The following is a 19,085-nucleotide window of genomic DNA, read 5'->3' as shown; positions in this document are numbered from 1 at the left end:
GCCGGGAGCCGCGGGACCGGGAGGAGGAGGACGAGGACGACGAGGAAGGCGCCGGCAGCCGCTGCGCCCCGTCTCCCCCGCCGGCTCCGGCGAACTTGGGGGAATTCGCGGCCATCCGTCCCCTTGCCATTTTTGGATGCGTTTTATAGCCGATTTTTTTTTTTTCTTGGGGAGGAAAAAAAAAAGGAAAAGAGAAGACCCGGCGGTGCTCCTCCGCGCGGCAGCGGGACGGGGCACGGTGGGGTGAAGGGAGCGACAATGCCATCATGTTTTTGAGACAGGAAGCCTCCGAGTTTGCCCTGAATGAAGAACTTCCTGTGTTTAAACTTGCACGAATATCCGCTGACAAGCTCAGTTCAAATGAAAACACGAGAGTCGGGGGGAGAGGCTAATTTGGAGCAGCTGGACTGTGCGGGACGGCAGCGGGTGGAGGACGCGAGGAGCCACGGTTTGTGCACTGCCCGGACCTTTGCTGCTAGAGGGGGACACACGGGATAAATCAGCCACTCCGAACACCTCCGCATCTCCTATTGCAAACGGTGATCGGGAACATTTATCGGAGCTGTCGTACTCGTCGGGTTTTGCTGGCAGATGGCTTTTTGGGGATGAGAGGTGCTGTTCTGCTGCCCGAGACCCACGGTGTGGCTGTGCATCGGCCCTATCGGCCCGCGGCCCCACAGCTCCGCCTGGCTGGGTCCAACGCGGTGTGATGGTCCCTGCGGCGCCGGGCGTGAGGTTGACGGGGAGCTTCTGTCATCCGTAAGGGTGAGAGCATGGGCAAACCACTGAGCAGGCCAGACTGTCTACGGCAGAACCGCACTTGCCTGGGGAAGGGTGAGGAGGAGGACGGCTACATAGAGGACTGCTACGTGCCCCAGCGCTCCATATACGACACGATGAGAATCAATGAGCAAATCGACCAGGGATCGAAGCTCAACCAGCTTTCGAAGAGCACCCTCGGCAAGGGGGATGGCAGCACCATCTCCAGCAATGGGACACTGGGAGCTGCCAACGTCTTTGAGCCGAGGGCGCCCGAGGCGAAGAAGCTGGACGAGCGAGTCATCTTCGACGCGCTGAAGCTCAGCAGCGACATCTCCAAGCCGGCGCCGCCTCCACCCCGCAGGCGGCCAAACCCTGAGAGGAAGGAGAACGTGAATCGGCGGTCATGGAAATCCTTCATGCCACCCAACTTCACCGAGTTTGCAGAGAGGATGGGGGCCTCACTCAGCGAGGTGTCGGAAGCGGGTGCCTCCAACCCCTCACTGCGGGATAAGAGGGACTCCAGTGCTCTGCTGGCTGAGCACGCTGGGCAGCCCGACCGCAGCGAGCCCATGTCCGAGTCGCTCACTTTGGAGCACGTGTCCAAGTCATCTGGCACAACGGAAGCTGTGCAGTTTGCCGCAGACTCCTATGGCTGTGCTGCAGATGAGCGCCAGCCCCTGCTGCCTGCTGGTGATGGCCATGCTCGAGCCACAGAGCTGGCCAGGGCTCGCCTGCTGCCCAGTGCCACGTGGCCGCGGGCCAGGAAGAACTTCCCCAAGGCCAGCGTTGGCAATGGGCGACAGGAGACCCTGGAGGCTTCCGAGTCGGACTGCACAGTGGAGAACGTCAACCTTTCCCCATGCCTGAGCGAGGAGCTCCTGGATGCGGGACTGAATATTCTCATTACCACCAATCTCAGAGAAAAAACTGAGTCTGAGCTGAGATTTGAGGAGGACGAGCGCTGGGTGATGATGGAGGAGTGGGAGGAGGCGACGCTGTCAGAGAGAGGAAAGGCTGTGCTGGTGGCAGAGGAAAAGAAGAGCTGTTGCTTGGCAGATATTTCTGAAGAAAGGGAACACTTCACTGCTCCTGGGGACAGCTCTGCCCCCAGCCCAGGCACTGTGCAGCCCTGCAGCCCCCAGGGCAGTGCCAGCAGCCCCACTGCCGGCAGTGCATGCTGCACTGAGGATGTGGCAGTGCAGTGCGAGGCCACAGACTTTGCTGCAGGTTTGGAGCGCTCGGCCAGCCCCGCCATCCCCGAGCTGTCTGATACAGACTCAGTGCAGATGTTCCTGGAGCTGGAGGAGCAGTGTCTGAATGAGGATGAGGGTGATGGGGCCATTCCTGCCCTCCTGGGTGCTCGGTTCTCCCCAGTGGACTCGGAGGGGCTGGACCCAGGTTTGGAGAAACTGACAGGGACAGCAGATGAAGCACGTGAGCCCATGGCCCCGTTGGAAGTCAGTGCTTCAGACTCTGCTGTTGTGTCAGATCTGGAGGACTTTGATATCACCTGCAGCTCACAGGTGCTGAGCACAATGGAGCCGGTGACAGAGCCCTTCTCTGAAAGGGACACCTTGGCCATCACCCCAACGGACTCGGATGGAGGGACCTCGCCCAGCCCTATGGCCACAGTGGGGATGGACTCCAGCCAGCAGTGCTTGCTAGCTCTGGTAGAGGATGCACCTGACCCACTGGCAGACGTGGGGCCCATGGGCTGTGCAGCGGCAGTGCTGGTGGCTGCTACAGTGGTATCTCCTGAGACTGGTTTGTGTCCAGCCTTCAGCCTCGAGGGAGCTGCTCACCCTGGTGTCCCCATGAGGTGGGAAGGCGACCACCAAGACTTGTTTGTCCCCTCTGATGAAGTGCCGCAGTGCCCTGAGGAGCCCTCTCCTGTCTCAGTATCCCCATCCTGGCTGTCTCCCTGCCAGCCCCCAGCCCCTGGCACGGTGGCCGAGGGGCTGGGGTCCCCTGTGCAGTACCACGAGGCCATTGCTGGAGGGAAGGACCCATCATACATTTGTCACCTTCTGCCTGGAAGGACTGAGCTTGCCAGCTACAATGTCCCAGAACTGCTTTCTGAGGACAAAGCCATGGATTTGGGAAAGGAAAGCGATGGATCTGGGGGCCAAACTTGCTCAGAAGACAAGCACTGTCCCGGCAGTCCTCTGCCACCATTCCACACGGGCTCTGCATCCCAGCCAGGCTCTGAGGCTGCAGTGCTGCCCTCAGCACCTGCAGAGGAGCACCTGTGGGACGCGGTGACCTCAGGGCTGGAAGGCTGTCCTTGCACTGAGGGGTCGCCGGCGGAGGTGGCTGTCCTGCAGCCAGGAGACCTGGCCCTGCTGTTCGCCTGCAGCTGGGAGGAGCGGCCGTGCCTTGCCGTGGGGAGCAGTGCTGTCATCCCAGAAGGGCTCGGCACGTCACCTGCCGCTCTCAGTGCCGCTCTGTGGGGCCCGGAGGGGCTTCCAGCTCTGGCTGACCCAGCAGTGCTGGGGGACCTGGAGGTGCCGGAGCCCTGGGCTCAAGCGGCAGCGCCGGGTGCTGGGGGTTTTACTGTGGATGCTGAGGAGCCTTGCGCTGAGCACCCGCCCCTGGGTGCCAGCGCCGCCGCTGTGCCCTTGGTGGTGGAGGAGCTTCTGGAGGCCCCGCCGCCATTTGCTGATGTCCCTGTTGGCTCTGTGCCGCCACCACCAGAGGCCGACCGGCTCCTCACAGGTGCCAGGGACTTCGGCGGCAGCCCGGTGCTGCTGCTCGCTGCCTGGCAGGATGCAGGTGACTCTGCCGCCGTGGAGCAGCTGCTCAACAGAGCGCTGACTTTGCAGGATGAGCCCGTTGCTGTGGGGGCCGCTCTGGATGGGGCCGAGGGCTGCACGCCGGGCCCTGTGGGGTCAGAGCCGGTGCCCGTGGGCTGCTTGGGACCCCCTGCCTCCGCCCCCCGCGCAGAAGGGCCTCCTGCTCCAGCAGATGGATTCGTTCCAGATAATGAGGTATTTGTTGCTCAGGCGCTCGCAGACGGCGCTTCAGGCACAGAAATCGCTTTATGCCGCGGCAGAGGGTGGGTGTGAAACGCAGCGCGCTGCATTGCTCACCAGCACGGCCTGTGGGGTGCAGCGGTTGTCTGCTCAGTACTCGCACGGGAGCTGCAGTGCCCCCAGTTGCATCTTAAAAGTGACAGGCAGAAAGTTTCTTTTTGTGAGCAGAAGGCTTCAAGAGATCATCTAAAGCGTTGTCCTAAAAGTTTGTTGGCTTGTGAGGGCACGCTGTCCTCCCTCAGACAGAGCTGCCGCCCGGCCGCACGGTGCTCACCAACCTCCGGAGAGCAGCCGTGCCAGAGGGCAGCGTCCTGTAATGCGTGAAAGCAATGGGCCCTGGGCTGAAAGAGCTTCCCAAACGAGCGGTGCGGGGGGTCCGGGCTTTGTGGGAAGGGGGTTGAGCTCCCGGTGGGGTGGGGTTCATTCTACCCCGCTTTGCTATGGCTTTGGCATGGAGAGAGCTGAGCGGCGTGAGTGTGGCAGAGTTCCTGTAAGTGAGTGCGGATTTACTGCTGTCTGGATTAGGAGAAATACCACTGAGGAGCCGCCAGAAGTTAGTCAGCACCGAGAGCCCAGAGCAGCAGAATTACTCATCTGCTGCACTCTGCCACCCCTGAGAATGCCTGCAGATGGGCTGGGGAGGCCATGCTGGGAGCAGTGGGCTGCACCCCTGGGGGCTCTGCCTGTACCTCAGGTCACTGACTGTGCTGAACGGACTGTAGGGTGTGTGGTGCTGCTGGTCATTAACCCCTTTATACACTGTGCTGTGCCAATGGGGCTGTTGGCAGCTCTGGGCCTGGTGCTGCCAGTCAGTGCCCACCCCAAAGAGGTGGGGATGGAGCTGGGATGGAGGCGGTCAGCCCGGAGGTGGGAAGAGCAGGAGGTGAGGGATGCTGCAGGAGGTGTTCTGTGAAGTGAGGAGGACGAGGAGCAGCTGTGTGTCTGCTCCCCAGCATGCCTGTCCCCCCGCTTCGCCCCGTGTGCATTTCTTGGGATTTTCTGCATGGCCAAAGGTGCTTGTTAAATATTTGTTTCGTAGCTGAGTCACGCTGAGGTTAATGAACTAAATCAGTGGAATCTTTCACAAGCAAAGAAAAACAAGCGTGTTCAACATGTCGTGATTATCGCAGTGATCCTTGTGCATCGCTGCAGTCCTGGGCCGTGGGTGTTGCAGGTATTTGCTGCCTGATGTTGGGGCTCACCACCTCTCTGCCCAGCTGCTGGAGTCCCCGGGGTTGTAATTGCAGTCAGTGCTCCTGTGCAGGGCCAGGCTGTGCAGGGCCGGGGCTCACACCGCGCTGCGCTCCAGCAGTTGCGTGCCAGACTTATCAGCCCGCTCCTCGTGGGTTTGGCCGCTCTAACAGCCAGCTCCGTGTATCAACAGTAAGGGGAGAGGTGGATGGGGAACCGGTGATTTCATGTCACCATTTACTGCTTCTAACCATATGTAATCCTCCCTGAGCAAACAGCTCTGGGCAATGTCTCCCAGCACCCCCTTGGGTTTGTGCCCTGCAGCGGTCCGTGCCTCCTCCCCCAGCACCAGGAGGTGCCCATGGTGAAAACAGGGACAGGACATCCAGGCAGCCCCTCTTCCTCATGTAGATCTGCATTTTGGTGTTCTGCTTTTTGTGCCTGTGTTCCTTCCGAGATAAAGTGGTTACCTGGTGCGGAGAGCTGCGCTGCCCACCATCCGCCGCTCTGCTGGGAGGGGTTTTGCATTTTAGGCTCTGTTTCCAGGGGCATTTTTAGCTGCAGGCAGCAGCCGTGTATTCTTGGGTGCGTGAGGAGGAGGCGCAGTGGGGAGCGGACGCGGACGCCTGCCTGCGGTCCCCGCTGCTTCCCAAAAGAGCAAACACTGCAGCAGGGCTGAGCGCTCTGCTCTCATCCTTACAGTGCTGGCTGCGGGGTGACCTGCGCTCTGTTTGAGCTCGCAGTCCAAAGTCCCAGAATAAACAAGGAGACACTGCACTCCCTTTTTTGGGGATTGTGTTGCAGGCGATGGGGATGCGCGGGGCCGGGACTGGAGCGGTTCTGGAGCTGTGCTGAAGCGCTGATCTGCCCTGTGGGACGGGGTTTTCCCCACTGCACTGGGTGCTTTGTTTGCTCTCTTCCTCCTTCCCTGTGAAATCCTTTTGTTTTTGAAAGCTTTTCCCCCCAGGATTCCTGGGCAAGACCATGCCAAATAAGTGGTGCGGTAAACGAGTAGCACATTAATTGCCTATTGCCTTTGTCTTTCGCAACGCAGCCAGCTTCTCTGTGTCTGTAATTTTGTGGTTTACAGAACTTGTGTGGTGCCGGGTCTCCGTTCTGCACTGCATCCCTCTGAGAACTGCTGTTTTTCCCCAGGAGTGCTGTTTCCCAATCGGGTGGCTGAGCAGAGCTGCTGCTCTCCTTTCTTCCCTGATTTGCTTTCTCCCCCTCACTCGGGTGCTTTGAAAAAGGGCATTTCCTACTTCAGAGTGGGGGTGGATGTGAGTGGACCCGCTTTGCGCTCCTGGGATTCCCTGCTGCTGGATCGAGGCGGGGGAGGCGTTCAGGCAGACTTGCACAACTCTAATAAACTCCGTGCAACACAAGAGGCAGCAACTCGTGTGTCTTTTCTAGAGGAGAAGGCCCAGTGCATCCCTGGAATGATGGAGGGGTGGCAGAGCAGCGTGCGGGTAATAAATAGCTTTTCTCTCCCACCCTTCCCTTGCCCAGCTGTTCCAGAAGGAGCAAGTGGATCCTCTCCAGCTAAAGCTGCAGCAAGTGAACGGAGTTGGCCAAGGACTCATCCAAAGCGCCGGGAAGAACTGTGATGTCCAAGGGCTGGAACATGACATGGAAGAGATCAACACCCGCTGGAACACCCTCAACAAGAAGGTGAGGGCTGGGGGATGGGCCGGGAGCACGGGGGGCTGCGGGGCCGCCGTCCCACATCCCTGATGGTGCTGCGTGCCTGCAGGTGGCCCAGAGGATCGCCCAGCTGCAGGAGGCCCTGCTGCGCTGCGGGAAGTTCCAGGATGCCCTGGAGCCGTTGCTGAGCTGGCTGGCTGACACCGAGGAGCTCATCTCCAACCAGAAACCTCCGTCGGCTGAGTACAAGGTGGTGAAAGCGCAGATCCAGGAGCAGAAGGTGAGCCGGCACTGGGGGCTGGTCGGGCTGTGTTGAAGGTGATATTTTGGGGTCCTGCTGTTACAGCATAGGTGTAGCGGGGACATGCTCCGCTCTGCTTCTTTCTAACCAACTCTTCTGCTGCTGCCCCACATCCTTGCAGCCCATTTGCCCACACACACTGTCTCTGTGGTCTCAGTCACCGGTGTTACTTCACTGTCGCACCGCTGCTGGTTTTGCCAGTTGGCTGTGTTTCTTCAGCCCCAGATTTGGTTGTGTCTGTGCTGATAATTCTGCTGTGTCAGGAGCAAGCTGGTGTTGTAGTTACTGGTGTGGGGATTTGGACAAAACGAACGCACAAACCGTAAGAGCTGACCCAAGGCACAGCAGTGTTTGTAGAGATATCAGGCTGGGTTGCAGCCTGCCTTTGTGAGCACAGGGATAAAAGTTCAAGTGCGGTCATGGTAAAATATTTTAAAAGTGCATTCCTGTCGAGGCTTGGGCTGACTACTGAGACTTTGACAAGGGAATTTGAACTGAAGGTTCAAAGCTCGATCTCAGTAGATTTGGGGGAAAGATGGGGAAAGCTCTGAGACATTCTGTGGCCCAGAAGTGCTTTGGGTTTCTTTTGAACTGGTTTTGGTGGTGGAGGCGGAGCGGTGGTTTCCTCACTTCGGTGGCTTCGGGCTCAGCCCAGCGCTGATCAGCGGTTCTCAGACGCTACTGGAAATTCGTTCTCAGGGATGCAAGAGGTTCCGCTGATCCAATCCGGTAACTTCTATCCCCCTTCCTCTCTCAGCTGCTCCAGCGACTCCTGGATGATCGCAAAGCCACCGTTGAGATGATCCAAGCAGAGGGCGGGCGCATCGCGCAGTCAGCTGAGCCCGCAGACCGGGAGAAGATCAGCGGGCAGCTGCAGAGCCTGGAGAGCCGCTGGGCAGCGCTGCTGTGCCGGGCGGCAGGCAGGTGAGAGCAGGGGATGCTGCTGCTGCTGCCTGGCACTGTGGGCTCTGGGTGCTGCACACCAGGGATCTGCCTTGTGCTGGAGACGCGCAGATGTGTGGCACTGCTGAATGTGCCCGGCTCTGCCACCGGTCCGCGTTCCTGGCTTCGTTCCGCCTGGGCAGCATTGATAACCCAGAGGAGCAAACAGTTTTGTTTGCTGGTCAGCCCTCACAGGGTCTCTTCTTCTGGTCAGAAGCACAGGACAGGCTTGTCTTGCCATTCACAGTCCCCCAGAGCCTTACAGAGCGTAAGGCTCTATTTGCACAGACTGTGACAGTGGCATTGCTATTATTGCTGTTGGATTTGATGGCTGCGCTGGTTTCTGGCAGGAGCTGAAGCTTCTGCTCCCCTCGCACCCTGAGTGCCGCAGGTGTTGGTTCCCCTCTCGGCCACACCAACACAGGCAACAACACGTGGCGAGCTGGTGCAGATTTCTGTACAGATACATCCTGGAAACCACAGCTGGAAAACATGAGAAACCAAAGCCAGTTGGGAAGCTGAATTAGATAGCAGGGGTTTACAATGGCAGGGAAGAGCTCAGATTAAACAAATTCCCTGCAGGGGATGAATGTTATTTTTATTCCTCTAAGCTTTAACATTTAGCTTTAACAGCTACATCCTGTTGACACCTTTTTGCTGCCTGAGTCTGCGAGCGGCTGGCTGCTGCATCTGCTGATATGCCAGATTACACAGCCAGCGCTGAGGGTCAGAGCTGACCTCCCCAGGTGGGAAATGGGCACAGATGGGGATGGGTTCACCCATCTCAATGGCAGTGTGGGAACACTGAGGGCTCGGCCACGAGCTGGCTGTGTTGGAGGGTCTCAGAGGTTGTGATATTGACAGAAATGGAATAAAATGAGCCTTTCTGCCACCTTCACTGGCGAATGAGCTGAACGTTAAAGAAACAGCTGCAAAAAAACCCCGATTATTCTGCAGTTTCTCTGCACTGTTTTTGTGTTTGTGTAGCAGCTTGCCAGACAAGGCATCTCACCCCACACCACTCAAGATGCTTCTGTTTCCTCTTCTAAAGTATTTCCACTTTGGATCCTGATTCTGTTGAACCCGTTGCCACCTCCTGGTGCAGAGCCCTACTGGGGCTGTTCCCTGCTCCAAGGGGAAGCTGCTCCTCAGTGCTCTGTTGCATCCCAATTACAGGCAGAAGCAGCTGGAGGACATCCTGGTGCTGGCGAAGCAGTTCCACGAGACCACAGAGCCCGTGTCAGACTGGCTGTCGGTGACGGAGAAGAAGTTGGCCAACTCGGAGCCCATCGGCACGCAGACCGCCAAGATCCAGCAGCAGATCAGCCGGCACAAGGTGGGGCTGGGGGCTCTGTGGGTGTCTGTGCGGCGGCGAGGTGGGCGCCGCTGTGAACAAACCCTGGAGGCGGCTGGAGGAGCTCCGCAGGTGCTGCACTGGCGTTGAAGGCTGCAGGCCCAGCCGTGCGGGCAGCGTTCAGTTGAGGCAGCGAGGCTCTGGATGGAAGAGCCGTCCTCGCTTTCCCGCTCCTGTTCAGCCCTGTTTTTCAGTACGCCTTGCCCGCTCACGGCTGGGTTTTTCATCCTTTCAGTTGTGTTTTGCCATTTCTTTTTCGCTTTTGTTTTGTCTTTTCTTTTTTTGTTGAATCTCATCTTTTCCACTCATTTTTGTTTTCTTTTGTCCGTTTTGTCGCCCCGGCTTTCAGGCTCTAGCGGAGGACATAGAGGCCCACGCGGCCGACGTGGCCCACGTGGTGCATGTGGGGCGGGGGCTGTCCGCCCTGAGCTGCGCCGCCGAGCAGCGGCTGCTGGCAGAGAAGTTGGACTCTCTGCAGGGCCGATACGGGGAGGCCCGCGAGCGGTGCTGCCGGAAGGCGGCTCTGCTGGAGCAGGCCCTGTGTAACGCCCGGCTCTTTGGGGAGGAGGAGGTGGAAGTGCTCAACTGGCTGGCTGAGGTCGAGGACAAGCTCAGCTCGGTATCCGTAAAGGATTACAAACGGGACGTCCTGCAGAAGCAGCATGCTGACCAGCTGGTATTTTCCGTTTTTTTCCTTCCATCTTTATGTTATTTATTTTGTTGCATTTATCCATCTTGTTTTGTTTTTTCCATTTGTTTCTGGTCTGACTTTAATTTTGGTCGGCGGTGGAACAAGCTTTGAGTTTTCTAGGCTGGGAGAAGTGTAGAGAGATGATGTGTTAGAAACAGTGATTGAAGCCCCAAAAAGGGGCTTCCCAGAGGGAGCATCAAATGTTTCGGTTGCTTTGTGAGCGATGTCTGAGCAAACTTGGCCACTCTGTGCCTTCAGAAGGCTGGATGCTGCTTCCAAGAGTGTGAATGTGAAAAGCCCAGTGGGTTTTCAGGCTAGGCTGGCCACCAAGGAAGCAGTCTGCTTCCACTTTGTGGGGGCCGTGCAAAGCTCTTTTCAAGAAGTTCTTCAGCTGTGCACACCCGAAGGTTTGTGGTAGTTTTAGCTCTGCTTTGAACCTTTGGTCCCAGAAATCCCAGTAAGTTGCTCAGCAGGAGAACTGGGCTCAGAGCAGTTGCACCCTTCCTATGCTAGGTGAGAGCAGGCTGTGTTCTCCTTAGCATCAGTGGCCGGGGGTGCGGGCGCAGCCTGCAGAGGGATAACTCCCGTTTGGCTTCCTGTCCAGGCTCTGAACGAGGAAATTGTGAACAGGAAGAAGAATGTGGACCAAGCCATCAGAAATGGGCAGGCTCTCCTGAAGCAAACCACAGGTAACACGGGGCTGGAAACACCCAGTCCTTCACAGTCCTCTTGGGTCCTCCCACAGTAGCTGTTGTGCTTCCAGACCCAATGCTGAGCCCCATGCACTCCGGCATAGCAAATCCCCAACACCGCCCTGAGCTCTGGGAGCGGTGATTCCCACCCCTGCACTCAGCACTGAGCAGCCCTGTATCACCAGGGAGGGTTTTCTCATTGCATCCAGCTGCTTAGTCGCATAGAAAGAGGTTAAAAATACACCAAGCCCTTTCCTGACATTGCTTTCCCATACTGAGCAGTTGTTGCTGTTGCCACGTGGGTGTGAGTTTGTGTTTATGAGTGGGAAGAGAGGTCGGGGCAATGCATTTCCTTCAGATGTGGTCTGCTCTGAGCAGATGTGCAGCTCTCTGTCCTTGTGGGAGCCCTGGAGCAGGAAGAGGAGTTACAAAGAATTTGGCTTGCAATTTCATGTCCCTTTGGAAATAGAAGTAGAGAGTGAATTGGACCTTTTTTCTTGGAACTGTGACATGTTAGCTGAGGACTGAGACCTGGTAGCTTTTGGGCTTGTGGCAAAGCAAGGAAGGCTTCACAGCACGTTTCCTTCCTATTCTAGGAAAGGGGTGGCTGTTACTCTGGCTGGCAGAAAATGTCAGCTCTGAGAGCAGCTTCCTGGCTGTGAAAATAGGCTGTTAAGTTGCACAGGAGAGCTGAGAAGTGAGGCTGAAAGCAGCTATTTAAAAGGAGGGGATGGGGCAGCTGGCTGCTGTAGGCTCTCCGTCCATTATCACTTGTCCCCTGTTGCTGTCCCTCAGGGGAGGAGGTGTTGCTCATCCAGGAGAAGCTGGATGGGATCAAGACCCGCTACTCGGACATCACCGCCTCCAGCTCCAAGGCGCTGCGCACACTGGAGCAGGCTCGCCAGCTGGCCACCAAGTTCCAGTCCACACATGAGGAACTCAATGCCTGGATGAGCAAAGTGGAGGATGAGCTGGCGTCCAGCGGGGGACAGTCCCCAGCCAGCGAGCAGATACCCCAGTTCCAGCAGAGGCAGAAGGTGGGGTGCAGCAACGCAGCATGCGGGGATGTGAGAGCCACGCGGGAGGAGAGTCAGTAGGGTCTGCGACTGCCTGGGGGAGGAATGTGGGACACGTGGCCTGGCAGCGTGTGATGTGGGAATGGAACAGGGGGACACTGCTGGCACATCGGGTGGAACCGTAGCATCACAGAGCGGTTGGGTTGGGTTGGACCCGACAGCCCCCTGCCGTGGGCCGGTTGCCCCCCACCGGCTCAGACTGCCCAGCTCCCCAGCCACGGCCTCGGGCAACTCCAGGGATGGCGAGGATCCCGGTCCCCGAACCTCGGGGGGTGTTGGGGTGTGCCTGGTATCTGGCACTGCCGCCCTGAAGGGCCGTGTTTGTGTGTGCCTCCCAGGAGCTGAAGAAGGAGGTGATGGAGCAGCGGCTCGTCCTGGACACGGTGAACGAGGTGAGCCGGGCGCTGCTGGAGCTCGTGCCGTGGCGAGCCCGCGAGGGGCTGGACAAGCTGGTCTCCGACACCAACGAGCGCTACAAGCTGGTCAGTGACACCGTCAGGCAGCGGGTGGAGGAGATCGATGCTGCCATTCAAAGGTCCCAGCAGGTGAGCTGGGGAGCGTTTCTGGGCCTTGTCAGCTCCTCCCATGCCCGTGATGGAAAGGGGCAGCGCACCTCTGCTCAGAGGGGTGGCTTTGCTGTGTCCCACTCCTGCCTGACTGCACCTCTCCTCTCCCACACCAGTACGAGCAGGCGGCCGACGCTGAGCTGGCCTGGGTGGCTGAGACCAAGCGGAAGCTGATGGCGCTCGGAGCCATCCGGCTGGAGCAGGACCAGACCACAGCCCAGCTGCAGGTGCAGAAGGTACGGAGTGGTGAGCTGGGGGGGTGGCTCAGGGTGGCTCAGGTGATTTGTCCCTGGAGAGGCTCCGTGCACCAAGAAAAACGCAGCGTTTGTCCTTCGTGAGTAACAGGAAAAAGGAAGGATGAGGATTTAGACAAATGAAGCGTTGGGTTTCTGAAGGAGAAATCCGTGAGGTGCTCCAGGTGCCAGATGAGTGCTCGCTCACGCACTGAAGCTGGGGACCTGCAGACGCCTGGCCGTGCTGTGCCCCCCGTGGCCAGCAAGCTGTACCTGCCCCCCGCTCACAGAGACGCACCCACTGGTTAACGAGGCTCCTTTCACTGGCTCTGTGCTCATTGTTCCTTCCAGTGGGGGTCTCCTCGTTTCCCTCACAGCAGCCAGACGTGGAACAAAGAGAAGCTTTTTTTTAATATCTTTGAGATGAGCTCATGCCTGAAAGAACATGCACTTTAACTAAATGGCCCTTTTCTTCCATCGCCAGCCCCGGCAATCAGAGCAGCATTCGTGTTTATTGGATTCAGTGTGTTTAAAATAAAAAAAAACAAAACACAGTGCATTGTTATAATGGAGGGGGCTGCAGCATTGAGCGTTAAGCTCTGCTGAGCTCAGCCTGGCTTCCTGCTGCTTATGGGTGTGTGAACCTGGGGAATGGTGGAGTTGTTGGTGGATGCACTTCTGGGGAGCATCGTTTTGGGTGGCTGTGTATCAGCTGCACTGAGGGCACATGGGTGGCAGAGCCTTTCCTCTGCAGTGTGCAGTGGTGCCCACACAGCCCCGCGTTGCCTGGGCTGCTGCCTGGTGTTTCTGTCTGTGTGAAATGGCTGCAGGCTTCCAGTGCGTGGGGCAGTGACCCAGGTGTGGGAGCTGCTTGGTGTCTGACCTGTGCCTAATTCTGAGTGCCATTTTCAGGCCTTTTTGAAAGAGAGAACTTAGAGTAGATGAGTAATAAGGAAGAAATGCAGGAATTTGCATTTTCAGCCAGAATTTCAGTGTGCCACAGGATGCTGGTGCTGAGCTTGGTGCAGCCTGCAGCGCTAGCTGTTGGCAGCCTGGCAGGGGGTGCCTGGGGGAGATGGGGCCCTGTTCTCATCTCTTCCCTTCCTTCAGAGGTTTCCTTTCCACAGGCTTTTTCCATCGACATTATTCGGCACAAAGACTCCATGGATGAGCTGTTCAGCCAACGCAGTGAGATCTTTGGGACGTGTGGGGAAGAGCAGAAAGCTGTTCTGCAGGTGAGCCTGCCCGGGGTTCAGAGCTGCGGGAGATGGGGCAGAGCAGGCAGAGGCGAGCGCTCCGCTCTCGCACAGTCTGAAGTTGTTTAAAATTACTCCATTTTCAGAAATTCCCACCAGTGACACTTAGTAGAGATCTCTTTATATTTATTACCCTCTTTTATTGCAGTGTTTTTATTGCAGTGTCTGGGGAGAGGGGATAGTGGGAATTCCTTACGCCGCTTTAATTGGGATTACAGCTCTGTGCACATGGAATGCAGCCACCGTGCGCCTCCACTCGTCCAGGCACTGCGGGCTGGCAGCTCCCACCCCTTCCACAGCCGTCACCGCCTCTCCTTCCCCTTCCTTTTAGGACAAAACAGAGTCCCTGGTGCAGCAGTACGAGGCGGTGAGCCAGCTCAACTCGGAGCGCTACGCTCGCCTGGAGCGCGCGCAGGTCCTGGTCAACCAGTTCTGGGAGACATACGAGGAGCTGAGCCCCTGGATCGAGGAGACGCAGGCCCTGATCTCCCAGCTGCCCCCTCCGGCCATCGACCACGAGCAGCTCAAGCAGCAGCAGGAGGACATGAGGGTAAGGCGATGGCGGAGCTGCGGCCGCAGCTGGTCGGCTTCTTTCCTTTTTGGGGATCCTACAAGGGTGCCCCAGAGTGACATGGATGTCACTCAATGAATTGGAAGGCTTCTCGCAGTACAGATGAAACCAGGGGAGCCTGGCTTTCTCTGAATCTCTTGCCTGGTGGTGGCAAGGAGAACAGCATGCTTTTGGGGAGATGAAAAGTTTCTCATCCCCTTTGGGGCACGGGGGGAGTCTGTGGCCCAAGCAGGTGCTGTCCTGGCGTGTGTGATGGCCGTGCTGTGTGCTCATAGATGCTGGGCCAGGACGTCAGTGGTGCACACGTACTGCCAGATGCAATCCTTCCTCTCTGAGTACCATGTGAAATAAATACACGGCAGCTTTCTGTACGTTTCCAAACAATTGTCTTCCCTCCCCCCTCGCTCCTTATTCCCTAGCAACTGAGAGAGTCTATTGCTGAACATAAACCTCATATCGACAAGCTGTTGAAAATCGGACCACAGCTCAAGGATCTCAACCCTGAGGAAGGGGAGATGGTGCAGAAGAAGTACTTGGCAGCAGAGGCCATGTATGCCAGAATCAAGGAGGAGGTGTGTCAGCGGGCTCTGGCACTCGATGAAGCCGTCTCGCAGTCCACCCAGGTACACTTCTGGGGCGCCGGGCAGCCACGTCCTGCTGCAGATCCTGAAGCCTCTGTAGTTGCAGGAGAGGCAGACGCCTTCAGGGTGGTTTCAGCCAACTGCTGGGCAGTTCTGCTCCGCAGTGCCTGCAGGTGGAAGGGAGAAGGAGTTTGAATCTTGACGTGGTAGATAGTCGTAAATGTTTACAGCCTCAGTAACGATACTCATTCAGTAGGGCTGTTCTGGCGTCTGCCGAAGGCTGGGAGGGCCCAGGGAGCCTCTTTAAACAGCTTGGAGAGATAAGTTTCATTTCTGATAAGTGAAGCACTGCTGTGTGTGAGCAGCACGGGGTCGTTTGTAGGGGATATTTATGCGTCCCAGGGCCTGGGCACCCCTCGGGGACACTGCGGGTCGGTGGCTGCAGAGCAGAGATAGGAGAGGAAGGGCAGAGATTGGAGGTGCTGAAGTCCAGGGAAAGGTAAAGAGTGTCTGGCAGCCAGGTGCGGGGCCAAAGGTTCCCAGGTAGCTGCGTTTCACCCCGCAGCCCTGCAGGGCCCTCGGTTTTTGTCACGTCTGGGTTTTTGTTTTTTTAATTCCTGTATTGTTTAGTCACTTCTCTTGGTTCGCATTGTATTAACTCCGAGTTTTTCCCCCCCCGCACACTTCCCTCCCGTCTCATCTCACTCACATTGTGGAATGTGTTATCTGTGTGTGTTGCTGCCTGTTCCTGTCTTCCCCACATGGTCTCATTTCATTGTTGTGTTGACTGCGCCCCACCATTGCAGATTACGGAGGTAAGCGCCGTTGTGGTCGATGTTCATTTACACTCCTTCCTTGGGCTGAAACAATTCTGTTTTACACTCAGACTTTCATTTCTGGTTCATGCATAGCTCAGCTGACCTTGCTTGAGAATTAATTCCAAAAAGGGAAAAAAAATCCTGTTTCTGAGATGGCTTCGGTTGCACTGCCGCCTGGTTTCAGCCGCGGGCAGCTTCTGCTGGGAATGCTTTGTGCAAGCCAGAGGTTTTGCTTTTGGAGCAGGTGACAGCGATGCGCAGAGCTTCCTGCTCCAGCTGAGCTTCCCTTTGCTTCTGCTTGTTGGCTAAGGCAGTGTGCTGTGATCAACTTTGCACCGAGAGCCCATCTCGTCTCTGCGGGTGGCACCTTTGGCCAAGGCAGTGCAGGTGTTCTGCAGAGGCAGCGCTGGGGCTGGCAATGGGGCACAGCAGAGCTGCCTGCCGTCTGTCCTGCAGAGGTGATTTTGGGTCCTTAAGGCCAAAGTTGACTTTTCTTTAAAAATATGAAACCGGAAAACCCTGCAGACCCTCCTTGGCTTCCTGATGTTGCTTTTGGTGAAGCCCCCGTTCCACGGTGCTCCTTGCTGTGTGCATGCAGCTCTCCACCACCTCCCTGACCGTTCCAGGGTGGTTTTCTTGTGAGCGTTGCACCAAGCAGAGATTTCCTCCAGCACCAAGCACAGCAGGCACTTCTCCATCGGTGTCCCTGCGCAAATGCTGAAACAAATGGGATTTGTTTTGGGTGTCACTCTGCCCATCTGCCAAGAGTGGGACAGCAGTCCAAGTGTGAGCGGCTTGGGGTTGAAGACCTTTGCCAGCTCTGGCAGCTTGTTTGGCTGAGGTGTGATTTGACTTTGGGCTCCTTGCAACAAACGGAGCCATGCAGGCACCAACAGGAGGCTGCAGGCATCACCGGTGCTGGCAAGGCTTGTCCTCTGCGGGAGCCGCTGGGTGCAGCGCTGGGGCTGTGGTGCAGGGGGGGATGCGGTGCTGCTCCTCTCGTCTCACTGCCCCGATGGATTTGCTCTCCAGTTCCACGACAAGATCGAGCCGATGCTGGAGACGCTGGACGCCCTGTCCTCCCGCCTGCGTGTGCCGCCCCTCATCCCTGCCGAGGTCGATAAGATCCGGGAGTGCATCAGCGAGAACAAAAACGCCACGGTGGAGCTGGAGAAGCTGCAGCCTTCCTTTGAGGCTCTGAAGCGGCGCGGGGAGGAGCTGGTCGGCAGGTCGCAGGGCGCAGATAAGGACCTGGCAGCAAAAGGTATTGGGGTGGGCGCAGGGAGAGGGCTTTGCTGGGCAGTGGCAGCTGCCCGGCTCCACTGTGCCCTGCCTGGAGCTGATGGAGGGACATCAGCCAGAGGGGAAAGAGGCACTTGTGGCTAACAGGGCCTTGCTGTGAGCTGTTCTGTTGTGGCAACCTTTCGTGACCCTTTTGAAATGATTTGTTGGTGTCGATTCACCTCCTGATGGAAGGAAGGAGCATCCCCAGCACAAAAAGACCTCTTAACACCACTGGCACTCATTGACACCTTTGCTGGCAGCTCAGCGGGCAGCTCATGAGCTGAGTGTGCAGATTTCATGCTAGAGCTGGCTTGAACAGAACTTCACTGGAGGAGAGCGTATGGGCAAATTTGTCTAGAGCTTGCCTGTACGTAAGAAGAGGTTTACTTCTGCAAGCTAGGGTTCCTCCTGTCCCTCCGTGTCTCCCATAGTTAATGTTAAAGTCCCATCCATGTTTAATTCCTGCTTCAATATTCTGTTGGCTATTTCTAAGTGGAAAGTGTTAGCAGCTTGCTTTTTGGTTTGGAAAAGGAGAACTTCTGTGGCAAGGCAGACTTCTTCTCCACTGAATGTTTTTTTTCCTACTCTCAGTAATCCAGGATAAGTTGGATCAGATGGTCTTCTTCTGGGAAGACATCAAAGCTCGGGCAGAGGAACGTGAGATGAAGTTCCTTGATGTCCTGGAGCTTGCAGAGAAGTTCTGGTATGACATGGCAGCCCTCCTGACTACCATCAAAGACACGCAGGACATCGTTCATGACCTGGAGAGCCCAGGGATTGACCCATCCATCATCAAGCAGCAGGTGGAAGCAGCAGAGGTGAGGAGTGTGGCACTGTACCCCTCTGGAGCTTGTCTGCACCCATTCTGTGAGCTCGATTAGGGTGGATCTGAAATGAAGTGGCTGTAAAACACTGTCGTAGGCAGCCAGATCATGGAGTGTTGTTGCCATTGTAATTTGGAACTTCGGGATCAAAACAGGTCTTATTTTGCATTTCCCGCTCCACCTCCAGACAAGGAAATGATCCTTAAATCATTTCTTTGCTGCTGTTCTGGGAGGCTCATCAAGCATGTGGTCAGAGTTGTGCCCACTTGTTTGAGGGATGTGCAGGTTTGCACAGTTCTGCTCCCAGCCTGCACAGAAGGCATTTGAGTGCTGCCTGGCATAGGAAGGATGAATTGAGATTTTGGTTAGGCTGGAGATAGGTGTAAAGCTGGATGGGCTCGGATTTCTTTGCGGTTGTTTCAGGTAAATGGAGAAATCCACTTCAGGTGTTTGCTTGTTGGACCTCCTGGGTCTGGCATGTTACTTCGTGTGTCACTCTTTGCTAAGTCTGTCCTTTCTATTTCTGTTCTGTAACCATTCTGACTTTGGTTTGCATCTTTTGAGTCTCCAAAATGAATGCCTGTATTGAAAAAACGCTCCTGTAAACATCCTCAGTGGGGCTGTTCAGACACATATCAAGCTAAATACAGAACTCCTGGGTTTAGCTCCTTCAAACCGTGCAAACAGCATCGCCTCCGTGCCCAGAGGTGGGAGCAGGGCGGGCTGTGGCAGTGCTGCTGAGCAGGGCACCCGTCTGCTTGCCTTGTGTCACGGTGCCGGGTCTGGCTTTGGGCTGTTGGCCAGGATGCAGGATGAGTCCAGCACAGAAAGGACTCTGCCTCCCATCCACCGGCAATTTTTGGAAAAGCGTTTAATAATAATAAACATTTTCCTTCCATCGTGATGTTGTGTGCAGACTATTAAGGAGGAAACGGATGGCTTGCACGAAGAGCTGGAGTTCATCCGACTCCTTGGAACTGATTTAATTTTTGCCTGTGGTGAAACGGAGAAACCAGAAGTGAAAAAGAGCATTGACGAGGTAGGAAAAGCAGCAGCCTTTTGTTCTCATAAAGTGAGGGAGGAGCGATCAGAGCTCGCATGGAAGAGCCTAACCAACTTTGTGGGCAATCTTCTGCAGATGAACAATGCATGGGAAAACCTAAACAAAACTTGGAAGGAGAGGCTTGAGAAGCTTGAAGAGGCCATGCAGGCGGCTGTGCAATACCAGGATACTCTTCAAGTAAGAGACAGGGCTGTTCGTGGGCAG

At 56.5% G+C, this 19,085-nt stretch overlaps 1 protein-coding gene across 4 annotated transcripts in view; it reads left to right on the top strand.

Annotated features, from left to right (window-relative positions):
* The first annotated feature begins 56 nt into the window (after positions 1–56).
* Positions 57–19,085, top strand: part of LOC122189065 (microtubule-actin cross-linking factor 1-like) — a 35,369-nt gene continuing 16,340 nt past the window's right edge. For 3 of the 4 annotated variants that reach the window (XM_042887869.1, XM_042887868.1, XM_042887866.1), the window contains exons 1-18: positions 58–3,749; positions 6,495–6,656; positions 6,739–6,909; positions 7,688–7,854; positions 9,049–9,208; positions 9,576–9,902; positions 10,522–10,606; positions 11,405–11,646; positions 12,024–12,230; positions 12,368–12,487; positions 13,612–13,719; positions 14,072–14,290; positions 14,731–14,934; positions 15,699–15,707; positions 16,743–16,974; positions 17,586–17,812; positions 18,735–18,857; positions 18,957–19,058. In XM_042887869.1, the coding sequence (XP_042743803.1) occupies positions 774–3,749; positions 6,495–6,656; positions 6,739–6,909; positions 7,688–7,854; positions 9,049–9,208; positions 9,576–9,902; positions 10,522–10,606; positions 11,405–11,646; positions 12,024–12,230; positions 12,368–12,487; positions 13,612–13,719; positions 14,072–14,290; positions 14,731–14,934; positions 15,699–15,707; positions 16,743–16,974; positions 17,586–17,812; positions 18,735–18,857; positions 18,957–19,058 (5,841 nt within the window). In that variant the 5' untranslated portion in view covers positions 58–773. Of the gene's footprint in view, positions 3,750–6,494; positions 6,657–6,738; positions 6,910–7,687; positions 7,855–9,048; positions 9,209–9,575; positions 9,903–10,521; positions 10,607–11,404; positions 11,647–12,023; positions 12,231–12,367; positions 12,488–13,611; positions 13,720–14,071; positions 14,291–14,730; positions 14,935–15,698; positions 15,708–16,742; positions 16,975–17,585; positions 17,813–18,734; positions 18,858–18,956; positions 19,059–19,085 lie in introns of all 4 variants that reach the window. The other variant, XM_042887867.1, reaches the window with a different exon arrangement.

This window comes from Lagopus leucura, unplaced genomic scaffold, assembly GCF_019238085.1.
Source record: "Lagopus leucura isolate 7727_CA_CO unplaced genomic scaffold, USGS_WTPT01 Super-Scaffold_100123, whole genome shotgun sequence".
In the NCBI taxonomy this organism is placed as follows: Eukaryota; Metazoa; Chordata; class Aves; order Galliformes; family Phasianidae; genus Lagopus; species Lagopus leucura.
The sequence above is the reverse complement of the archived record's forward strand: the minus strand, read 5'-3'. Positions and strand labels throughout refer to the sequence as shown.